General features: G+C 35.7%; 1 protein-coding gene across 1 annotated transcript in view; it reads left to right on the forward strand.

Moving 5' to 3' along the window:
• Positions 1 to 12,209, forward strand: part of LOC150110257 (dynein axonemal heavy chain 5-like) — a 972,373-nt gene that overhangs the window by 196,888 nt on the left and 763,276 nt on the right. Inside the window, exon 23 of the mRNA XM_090394637.1 lies at positions 8,658 to 8,876. Coding sequence (XP_090250763.1) covers positions 8,658 to 8,876 — 219 coding nt within the window. The remainder of the gene's footprint in view (positions 1 to 8,657; positions 8,877 to 12,209) is intronic.

Raw genomic sequence — 12,209 nt, forward strand, 5'->3', positions numbered from 1 at the left:
TCGTGGAGGGAGGAATTGGAAGGCCGGGATATCATTAGTGCTTGGGAAATTGTGAAGGAATATTTGTTAGCAGCAATGGTAAGCTGTATTCCACGAGTGAAGAAGAGGACACAATTTAGAGTAAAGTGGATGACAAACAATATCAAACAGGAGTTACGTGTGAAAAAGAGGCTATGGAAGAGATATAATGAGACAGGTGAAGAGAAGATGCATGAAGAATATAAGACACAGGCCAGAAGAGTGACTAGTATGGTAAGGAAGGCGAAACTGGAATATGAGAAAAGATTGTCCTTTAGATCCAAGGGAAATCCTAGGGAATTTTTTAGCTATGTGGCCAGTAGGAGGAGAAATGACTGTGGAAGAATGACATTGTGGGATAAAAATCGGAATAGAGTGACTGATGCAGAGGACATAGTGGAATTGTTTAATTAACACTTTATTGGAGTATTCTGGAATAGTCAATTTGAATACTAGAGGGATAGAGCAGGTTTGAGGTTTAGAGGTGCAGGAGGAGAGTCTGTTCCACATACTGAGTACTCTGGATGTTACTAAAGCTGTGGGACTGGATAGTATTTCACCACGAGTTTTGAGAGAATGGGCTAAGGAACTGACAGTGCCCATGACCTGGCTTTTCAATGAAAGTCTGGCTATGGGAAAGGTGCCCATGGAATGGAAGGAAGGTAAGATAGTGCCATTGCATAAGTGCGGTAGCAGACTGGAAGTGTCTAATTATAGGCCAGTTTGTGTGTCATCAGTAGTTAGTAAGATCTTGGAGAAAGTAGTAAGGAACCATATACAGCATCAGTGAAAGTCAACATGGTTTTGTGAAGGGGGCTCTTGTTTTAGCAATATGCTAGCCTTTTATGATAAAGTTACAAGATCATTAGATGAGGGAAAGGCATATACTGCCATTTTCTTAGACTTAGCAAAGGCATTTGACAGGATGCCACATGATAAGCTGGTATTCAAGTTGCAGCACATGGGTCTGGATGTCAGATTGGTCAACTGGATTCAGGATTGGCTGTCCGATAGGTATCAGAGAGTTGTGTATGGTGGAGCAATATCAAAGAGGCAGAAGGTTACAAGTTGGGTTCCACATGGCTCAGTACTGGGACCTATATTGTTTAACCTTTATATCAATGACATTGTCCGTGGATTGCAAGGAGATATTCGGTTATTTGTGGATGATGCAAAGCTGGGAAGGGTTATTAGTAATAGTGCAGATGTGGTCGCCCTGCAAGAGGATTTGAATAAGCTAGATGGATGGGCCAATGAATGGGGTTATCAGCTTAATGCAGCAAAATGTAAGGTCTTGAGGTTTGGGACACATCGATGGGATGTGCATACCATATGGGAGGAGTTAAAGTGGAGGAACTAGGAGAGAAGAAATCTGGTTTGATGATTGATAGAAACCTGAAATTTATTGGACATATTGCAAAGGTAGTGAAGGTAACGCAGAGGATTGCTGCTATAATGAGAAGGACACTGACCTGCATTGATAAAATGGTTATCATTCCGTTGTATAAGACTCTGATCAGACCACACTTAGACTATTGTTCTCAGATCTGGTCCCCAGGATTTGAAGGGGATAAATTAACTGTGGAAAGGGTACAGAGGCAGATAACAAAGACAGTGTCAGGACTGTGCAGTGTTAGTTATGAGGATTGGCTGAGGGAGTGTGGACTGCAGAGTTTGGTGGATTGAAGAAGGAGGGGTGATATGATTGAGACTTTTAAACTGTTGACAGGTTGTTACAGGGTTGACACTGGGGAGTTCTTTCACTTGGTTGAACAGTGGGAAAGAGTCATGACAAGGGGCCATCCTTGGAAGTTATGAAAGGAAACTTTGAGAAAGAGGGTGAGGAGTGGTTTCTTTGCATGAGGGTGGTTGAACCATGGAATGCATTGCCTGATGGAGTGATGAGAGCGAGAATGGTCAATGCATTTAAGGAGTGGTATGATAGACTTTGTGTTTCTTATAAAGAACCTCCCACGATGAGTCTTTTGACTCCACGGAGGCCTGAATAATAATAATATCAACTCTCCTTCTTCTATCCATCAAACTCTTCAGTCTGCACTCCCTCAGCCAATCCTCATAACTAACATTGTACAGTCCTGACACCATCTTTGTTATCTGCCTTTGTTCCCTTTCCACAGTTAATTTATCCACTTCAAATCTTGGGGACCAAATCTGAGAACAATAGTCTTAATGTGGTCTGATCAGAGTCTTATACAACGGAATGATTGTTTCCTAGTATGTGTATCTTGTAATGAAGGAATTTTATAGCTCACTTGAAAAGGTAATTTTCATTTTATTTATTTTTAGCAAATTTGATTTAAATCTAATTTTTGTGATACCATATAATGGTCAGAGTTTAATTCAAAGGCTTGATATGCTCTTACATCTAGGATTAACTCAGCTAATTTAAAATTTGCAATAATGTAGTCAATAAGTGATTTAATCCTTTATAAGTGATTTACATTCTCTGACTGTGTGTGTGTGTATATATATATATATATATATGTATGTATGTATGTATGTATGTATTTCTTTATATTGAGATACAGAGTTCATTATTCTCATATTATTAGAAATGACAGTCTCACAGTTTGTGCCCATTTTAATTGCATATACCTTTGCCAAATCTCCATGTTGTTTTGTATTTCTATTTCCTGTTCTGCATTTAAATTACCTGCTGGTAGTATACAGTCTCTTTTATTTGTTTTATCCATGACATTCTGTAATTCTTTATAAAAGGTGCTACTTTCATCTCTTTTCCCTCATCTGGTGAATAATCACTGATTTTTGTTTTGTGGTCTCTTAATGTTTTTTGTTTAATTTCTATTAGTCTTTCATTCCAGTAGTTATACAATATTCGTCTTCATAAATTTATGTATCATAATCCATTATACCTGTCTCTGCTCTTCTTTTTCTTTTTTACTCTGCTATAGATTTGTATATAGTTATTTGTTTCTTGGGTACCATTTTTGCTTTTTCTTTGTTTCTGATACAACATAAAGATACATGCAGTAAGTGGGCCTAACCAGTGACAATCTAGTAACCTGTCCTAGGGAAATTTCTTATAATTTTGAATCTTAGCCAAAAAAAGCCATACTGATTATCAGGGAAAAGACCATGATTCAAGAAAATGTAAAGGAAATTGGAAAAAGGAACATATGAGAAAGAAGAAAATTGCAACATATTCCATGTTGTGCAATGCTTCTTACATTCCGTAAGAAGCATCACACCTACTAGACACACAAATAATGGGGAACTTGGTTTAGTTTTTCATCAAGTTCCTCTTCTTGCACACGGGCACACCAGTGTGTGTGTGTGTGTGCCCGTGTGCATGTGTGCATGAGATGCCTCTTACATTACAGTTTTTATTATATGTTCCATCTTCCAATTTCATTTACCTTTTCCTGAATCAGGATGTTTTCTCTGATAATCTGTCCACCGTTTCTTGGGCCAAGATTTAAAAGTATATGAAATTAACCCAGAACTGATTACTAACTGGTCACTGGGTAAGTTCAGTGGTAGGTTTGCTACCTGATGCCTCTAGACAGGTGGTTCTAACACATTTACCTTGTTATGGTTATACATTCCTTGCTTGGTCACCAGTAGAACAGGGTGAGCCACAAGAAGGCGAAGTTAGCATTTGAATGAGAGAGGCTATATATTGCACTTCACCTCCCATACAGCACCTGCATGTCACTTTGGTACATAAATCATTTGTGGAAAGAAAGTAAGATACTTATATATAGCTCATTTGAGTTTTATTTATATTACTTTATAAAAATAGCAATTAAGTTTTGATTTTCAAAAAGTGAAAGATAACCTTAATAAACTTACTCTCTTTCAATATAATTTAACAGCACTTATTATAGTAAATTTATGGAGTCAATTACTATTTCTGAGATAAATAACTTAATCTTATTAAATAATTAGAACAGTTGTTGGGAGAAGAATTTTTGCTTAGAGAGTGGTGAATAGGTTTCCAGAGGGTTACAAGTGCTATGGGTGAATGAGTTTGAGGTATAATAAGTGCTGTGTGGACAGTGGGTAGTGCATGAAGGTGTCTGAGAAATCATAAAAATATAATAATAATAAATGGAATTATATTCTATGTTTTGACCTTTATAATTAGTTATCTTCAGGAATGTATACATGCTGTCTTTGAAAGTAACTAGCACCATACTACTGTAGGATTCATAATGTCTGATACTAATTAACCTTCCTGGTCCGACATTTCTTGGTGAAAAAAAAACTCATAAATCCATTACATTAGTCATTCAGAAAATCTTATTATTGGCATCTAGTAGTAATTAGTTCTGTCCCTTTAAATAATCAATGTTAAATTTCAAGTGGCAAACAGCTGATATGGCAAACATCCAACTTTACAAACAAAAATTTATGAACCATTGAACAACATTTTATAAATGTTGTTTATAAAGTTGGATGAACCTGAAGTTAAATGAGATGGGTGCACAGTGTCAGGAGCATATGCATGTCAGCCAAGTCTTCAAAATTTGGGATCATCATTCTTGTTTAGGTTTGGTTTTATGAAGGTTTCGCAAAAACTTTGTTTTTTTCATACCATGTTCTTGTCTGGTGTAAGAAGTGTGTCTTTCCAATAGTAAATTATAACAGACAAACTATATTGTTGTTTTAATCCTGTACCTAAGGGTAGGCATGCAGAATTTGCACATGAAGTATTATCATGACTAGACTGCATGTGTATAGAGGCTGTTGACTTCACATCAATTGCCTTAGTATCCCATAATGCAAAACACACTTCCTTTTAGATGTATATATTGCTATTCATTATGGGAAGGGCCATCACCCAGATGCTTGCAAAAAATACTTTTGGTGACTATCTCTGATGCAGAGTATATTAAAAATATGGTGATACACCATTTTACCACATGTTTATTGAAAATATATGATTTCTGCATTGATTTAACCTCATTATCTTCCTGAGTCTAACTCCCACTGAGGAGACTTCAATTGTCAAAATTTATGCATAAAAACATGCATCTGAAAAGATGTGTGTTTTGTGGTATGGGATACTAAGGCATTATATGAGATCAACAGCCTCTGTATAAGTCGCTGAGCTATGAAGATACTCCATGTATAAACTTTATTTTCCAATTCTTGGGTATAAAACAAGAATTGGAAAATAAAGCAAGAACGTAATTTCTTGTTTCTTATAATTGATTTGATAACCAAGTGAAAAACATTTTCTACAGAAACCCTGTGAATGCCTTCACAACATGATTAGACTGTTTTCCCCATGGTGAATTAAATATATATTATTTAATTATTAAAATATTAAAAAAATGCCACACAGAATATGGTTTCTGTATTTTTTTATTTATTTATTTTTTTTTTTTTTTGATATCTACTGCGTCCAGTTTCATTTATCAGCAGGTGATTAGCATATTTGTTCTCCAACCCACAGGTTTGAATCCTGTAATGGGCATGGATTGTTGTGATTGCCTTTAGGTGGTAGATAAATTTCATCACCCAGTGTCACCACTCTACTTATGAAAACAAACCTAAAGTGGGTGAAAAAAATTCAGAATTTGGTCTCTGGAGTAAGGTTTCTAGGTTATGTTAATTAACCCACTTACAGTAATATTCAACTATAAGTTTACAACTTTTTTTTTTCTTTTTAAATCCTTGACAAGACACTCACCAGAGATGAATATTGTAAGATTCTCAAAGTTCCACGAAGAAAAGACAACTAAATCATCAGGTCTAACTTTTACATTAAAAAAATGCCAGACCACATCACTCCTGAAACTCTGTGAAATTTCTATGCTCATTTGGACAATCATGCTCCATTCAGTCTAAATTTTTGAATGTTGGTTGAAGAACCAACATTTATTAGTTCTGTACTAATAAATGTGAAGAAATAGAGTTCCAGATGAGAAGGCATAATTATAAAAGGATGTTTTATTTAGTTTGTGACTTAAAGCACAAGTTTATGCCTAAATTGAATGTCATCAAAGACAGGAATGGATCATTACTAACTGAAGAGTCGGAAATCAAAAACAGATGGAAAGAATACTGTGAGGAACTGTACAGCAGAGTGGATAAAGAAAATGTGGAGTCCTCCCACCAAGAAAATTTTGATTTGGAACCTCCTCCACTTAGGCATGAAGTTGAAAGAGCAGTTAAGAATCTTAACAGCAATAAGGCCTCAGGTGCAGATGAAATCCCAGCAGAGTTAATTAAGGCCACAGGGGATGGAGGGATAAGAGTATTTCATTGATTGATTACAAAGATATGGGAGACAGGATCATGGCCTAGCGACTGGAAGAAGTCAGTTTTCATACCACTACATAAGAAAGGTGATATGAAGGCATGCAAGAATTATAGAACTATTAGTTTGATATCTCATGCAAGCAAAATTTTATTAAATAGGATTTATTAAATTTTACTAAATAGGATTGAGGTCAAAGTTGAGGCAGAGATGCCCGAGGAATAAGCAGGTTTTAGGAAAGGTAGGGGCACCAGAGATCAGATCCTTTGCCTTAGACAGATCATAGAAAAATATAAAGAATTCAGACTCCCTCTGGTAGTGTGTTTCTTAGACTACTCTAAAGCTTTTGACTGTGTTGAGCATGTGAAACTGTGGGACGTAATGAAAAGAATGGGTTTTTCCTCAACACACTATCAGGTTGATAGCCAAATTGTATAAGGAGCAAGAAGCCACAGTAAGAACAGGTGTTGGATTGACTGACTGGCTTCAAGTTGGAAGGAGTTAGACAAGGATGTTTACTTTCTCCTCACTTGTTTAGTATATATGCAGAGGACATCATGCATGAAGCATTGGATGAGCTCAGGACAGGAATTAGGATAGGAGGTAGATTGATCAGTAATCTGAGGTATGCTGATGATACAGTACTCCTTTGTAATGACATGGAAGAACTAGGACTAATTCTTGACAAAGTGAACAAGATCAGTAATAACAGAGGACTTCAACTCAATTCTAGCAAGACAAAGATCATGGTTCTCAAAGGAAAAACAAACAGAGAAGCTCTTGAGAAACAAGTGTAGAAATTAATGGAGAAAGAATTGAGGAAGTCAGCAAGTTTGAATACCTGGGATCCATTATTAATGTGAAGAATTGCTGTTCAGAAGATAACAGTCAAAGACCTGTCTAAAATCTGGAAGGATGGATCTATCTCCATGGGAACAAAGTTGAGGATTTTAGATGCAGTTGTTTTTCCAACAGCGACTTATGGATGCGAGACTTGGAACCTAAAGAAGTCAGATAAGAAACGGATATCTGCTTTTGAGATGTGGTGTTACAGAACGCTGTTGAGGATATCATATACTTAAAGGCGTACAAATGAATGGGTGTTAGAAAAGATTAGTAGAGCTTTAAGGCTCCTTAAGGATATTGACAGAAGAAAGTTAAAATATTTTGGACACATAGAAAGGATGGAAGGAGGACTTCTTAGAACAGTAATAGAAGGTAAAGTTCCTGGAAAAAGAGGCAGGGTAGACCATCAATGAGATGGATGGATGGATGGTGTGTGGAGTGACTGATCTTCAGAGAGTTGAGGCTGCCAGAAAAGCAAACAACAGGATTACATGGCAAGGCCCGGTGTGGAACATCACCGAGCATCGGAGTGACCATACGGCATCTGTAGATGCCCAGTGAACATAGATAGATAGGTTGAAGAACAGAAATGCTACTCAATCAGCTAACCAGGCCAACATTAAAATAGACATGAAAAGCAATTTAAAAATCAATTATGCATTTTCCCAAGATGCTTTTGCTCTCTGTGTTCAAGATTGAGGAAATTTTCTGACTTTATTTAAAAATTAGGCATTACTTTTTGGGCTCATCTTTGTGATCTTTGTGCACATATGCATGTGCATGCATGCACATTCTCTCTCTCTCTCTCTCTCTCTCTCTGGGTCTCTCTCTCAGCCTGTTTATAAGGCTATGATTTGGCCTGCATCTTGATTACCTATGCACAGATTTGGTCACCTTGGTTTCTTAGGGACCAGGAAGTGGAGAGAGAGAGAGAGAGAGAGAGAGAGAAGATTTATAAATGAGTGGCTAAGCTGTGACAGGTTTGCGGAATATCCTCTGTGAGGATAGCTTAAAGGTTTGTGGGTTACAAAGTTCAGTTGACAGGCAGAAAGAGGGGACATGAAAACTTTTAAGATATTAAAGGGGATTTATAAAATTGATGCACAAAAATTTTTTTCAATATGTGAGAACTAGTCAGAGAACTAGGTGCCATCTGTGGAAGTTGAATGAGAGTATGGTAGGGGTATGCAGACCACATTTTTTTCATGGAGAGTGGTAAATGAGTGGAATGGATTGCCAGCATTAGTTGTGAGTTCCCTGACAGTGAACGAGTTTATGGAGAGGTATGATAGGTTTTCTGTGTATAATAGTTAGTTTGGGTTTCCCATGATGAGTCTGGACTCCATGGACATACCATATAATAATAATAATAATAATAATAATAATAATAATAATAAATGATATTTCACATAAAAACACAGTGTTTTTTCATTACAAGCCAGTGAGCCTAATATTTTAAGGAAAAGATGAAATATAATTATAAATATATACATATTTTCTATGTTAACCATTTTGATTAGAAGCATTTTTTTTTTTTTAATAGGAGTGCTACACAATTCTCTCAAAGCATAAATTACCATTGACTAAAGAAGACACTGAAAGAGTGGATAATTTGCGATACTCTTGGCAGAAACTTTTTGTAGCAGCTGGAGAAAAAGAAGCATATTTATCTAGTATCCAACCACACTTCAAGCAAGAACTTCTGGGTAGTGTTGAAGCATTTACTGCAAGATGCCAGGGATATTGTAAAGATTATGAGGAGGTATTTCATATTACATTGTATTAGAAATATACTTTTAAGTCAAATGATTAGACATTTCATATTTCTTAATCAAATATGAGTGAATGAAGGAAAATTTCTGTTTTGAGACTTCTGTATCTTTGAGACAGTAAATAGATTAATGGAATAAAACATAATTAATCTATAATAATAATTAATGTCTATTACAGTTAAATTTTTTAGGATATCAACTAACTTTTAGTGTATCTAGAGTTTCATATGCATCAATCAATCTCTGATAGAACTTTGAAAATAGTACCAGTGGAATCAAGTCATGTTGTTTCATGGTGAATGTAGCTAGGATGAGCAAAAATTTAATATGCTTAGTGAGTTGATTTTATGTGTATATGGGGGGGGGGGACAATAATACGAAATGGATATTGAATAATTTTTGTCTAGCTTCTCGAGTTGATAAAATAAAGGGATTTATAAGTTTCGCATCTTGGTTGTTTCCATTTATTCATGGGTCAGGAATAAAATGATATTGGCAATATATGGCATTATAGCTTTAAATCCTGCATTTATAGCTCCTTTAAATTTGAATATTTAAAAAATGCTTCTAGACCTTTCCTGTATTAGCCTAATCTGAATATAAATGAGTTGATGTCTGTTTTACATACCTGTCAAGTGATCATCAATAACAAGAAAATAGTGTTTTTTTTTAATTAATTAATTTTTTTTTAACTTTACAGTAGTCAGTTTACTTTCCTAAGCATACATCGTTATTGGAGCTTCACCTCTTCCCGTTGTGTACAGAACATTGTATTTTGTGTACCTTGATTCTTTTTTGTATTGTTTTTTACGTCCTATCAGCCTATCTATCTTCAGTGATGTTAGATAATGTAAATACAAACCATTATAGATTACTAATGTCTTATTCAATTAAACTGTTTACTAAGAGAAATTTGTACTTTGAAATTTGTGTACATATGTCACGAGTGAACATAGCAGTAGATTTGAGCTTTGCTATAAAAAAGTGTTTTTAAATAGTGTATAGTGTGGCTTTTTAAAGTAAATTGCACTGCATTTTTTTTTCAGTCGGGATACAAGTGTCTTTTTAAGTAGCAATGTTTGTTATTGGAATTTTTGTTTGTTTATATTGTGTTTTGTTACTTGTTTTTACTGCTTCTGCTTCTAAAATGGCATCCATAAAGAAGTGCACATCAGCAGCACAGAAAATTTCAGTAGGAAGATCAAGTTTTGCTTGGGTTTTTCCCATTGGATGTGTTGTAAAACTTACATCATGCATGCACCGAAAAATGTGAAGGATTTGTGGATTGTTAGTGTAAACGAAAAGAAGGAAAGCATTAATGTATGTTAAAAGTGTTGATAGATTAGAGTGATTAGAAATGGGGAGTAAGAGTTGGGACCATAGTGGAAATGAAAAGTGAAATGAAACATCTGGAATAGATGATATTAAACATCTAAGGAAGTGATTGGCTTATGAGAATGAGAAGGAGGAAGTTAGTATTATGAAGAAAGGGTCAAAGGATAATCATGTATCATTGTATGAGGGATTCTCTCATTAGAGGTGTGATGACTAATAAAGTGCACAAAACATCCTTTCCTGGTGGAACAACAAAAAACATATAACTGATGCATTGCAAAGAAAGAAAGAGTGGGCATTAAAATTAGTGGTTGTTGTGGGCACAAATAATTTAGTTGGTGAAAAAAAAAATTTTTGATAGAGACTTCAGGAAGTTATTGTGGCAGGTAAAGGATAATAGTGTTCTTTGAAAAGTCAGTGTTTTGCCCAGATATGACAATAGTGAATTGAAAAGGAGTGCAGAGATAATGAATAGTTGCCTGAGACAAAATGGGGTTCAGTTTGTAAATCTGTGGAGTGAATTTGAAGGAAAGTTGGAATGGTTTAAAGTTGATGGATTGCATTTGAATGGGTTTGGTGTTGGACATTTAGAAAGACTATTGTTTTCTGAGAGGACATAGAATCAAGAAGTTAATATAGTAAATGATCAGTCTATTTGTGAAGCAGGATAGCACAGCTGAATGGATTATATGACAGGAAGAAGATGGATGCGAATTTGAATATGGGGTTACAGGAGTATAAGGTGATGGAATGCATAAAGTTGAGGATGAGATAGGTATAAATGGAAATCAGAGTCATGATCAGGAAAACAGGAGTGGTCAGACTGAAGAGAGCAAGGTGTGGTATAGCAGCTAGATAGAGAATATTGGTGCTTGTAGACACGTGGATTGTTATGTTTGTAATTTGAAATAAGAGAGCTGAGTTTGTTGCATTTATTGAGTCAGTATGTCCAAAGATAATTGGTATAAGTGAATGTGGTTGTCTGAGGAGGATCTGATGTTGGGAATAGAAATGGAAGGATACTTAATTTTCCAGAAGGATAGAAGAGAGGGGGGAGTGCTGTTAAAGATTGCAGAGGAATTGTGTCCCTAAAGTGGGGAGGTTGATAGTACATGCACAGATTTTGAATCTGTGTGGTGTGAAGTTGAAATTAACAGGCTAGTATATCTGATAGGATGCTGTTATAGGCCAGGGAATGTAGAGAATACAGATTGTGAGATGTTTAGACAAATTGGTTGGGCATCTAAAAAAGATGATCCTGTTGGAAGACTTTAATTAGGAGATAGTGTACAAGAACAAGGAGAGTGAGTTTGTTGATTTTCTGAAAGATAAATTTCTTAAGCAGCACGTGACTGAAGCAATTAGAGGCGTTAATGTTTTGGATTTAGTGATAATGTCACTAGATATAGTTGTTAATGAAGTATTAACATTGCTACCAGTTGGTGAGAGTGATCATGAGGTTCTTGTTTGGGAAATGGTGTTACAAGTAAAGGTTACTGCCAAAAATGGATATATGTGGAAGTATAAAGTGGGTAATTATGGGAAGCTCTGTAGTCAATTAGCATCAATACATTGGGTAGATGAGCTGTGCAGAAAAGATGTTGACAGTGAATGGAAATTCATAAGGCAGTATCTGACACATGTAATGTATAACTACATATTAAGCAAGTAAATAGAGTAGGAGTGAAATGGATGAACAGTGAAATCAAGCATGCTGTGTTGGAAAAGAAGATTCTATGCAGAAGGAAGAACAAGATGGTTGGTGATGATCAGATCCATGAAGAATATAAAGTGCATGCTAGGAAGGTGATCACAATGGTGAAGAAAGAAAGAAAAAGGTGCAGTATGAGAGAAGATTGGCTGGTTGTGCCAAGGTTAATTCAAGGGAATTTTTCTGCTATATGACAAGCAAGAAAAAGAATAATTGTGGTAGGTTGACACTGATGCATAATCATGGCAGCAGAGTGACCATTTCAAAAGATATAGTA

This window comes from Typopeltis vanoorti, chromosome 1, assembly GCF_054136105.1.
Source record: "Typopeltis vanoorti isolate ZY-2024b chromosome 1, IOZ_Tvanoo_1.0, whole genome shotgun sequence".
Lineage (NCBI taxonomy): Eukaryota > Metazoa > Arthropoda > Arachnida > Uropygi > Thelyphonidae > Typopeltis > Typopeltis vanoorti.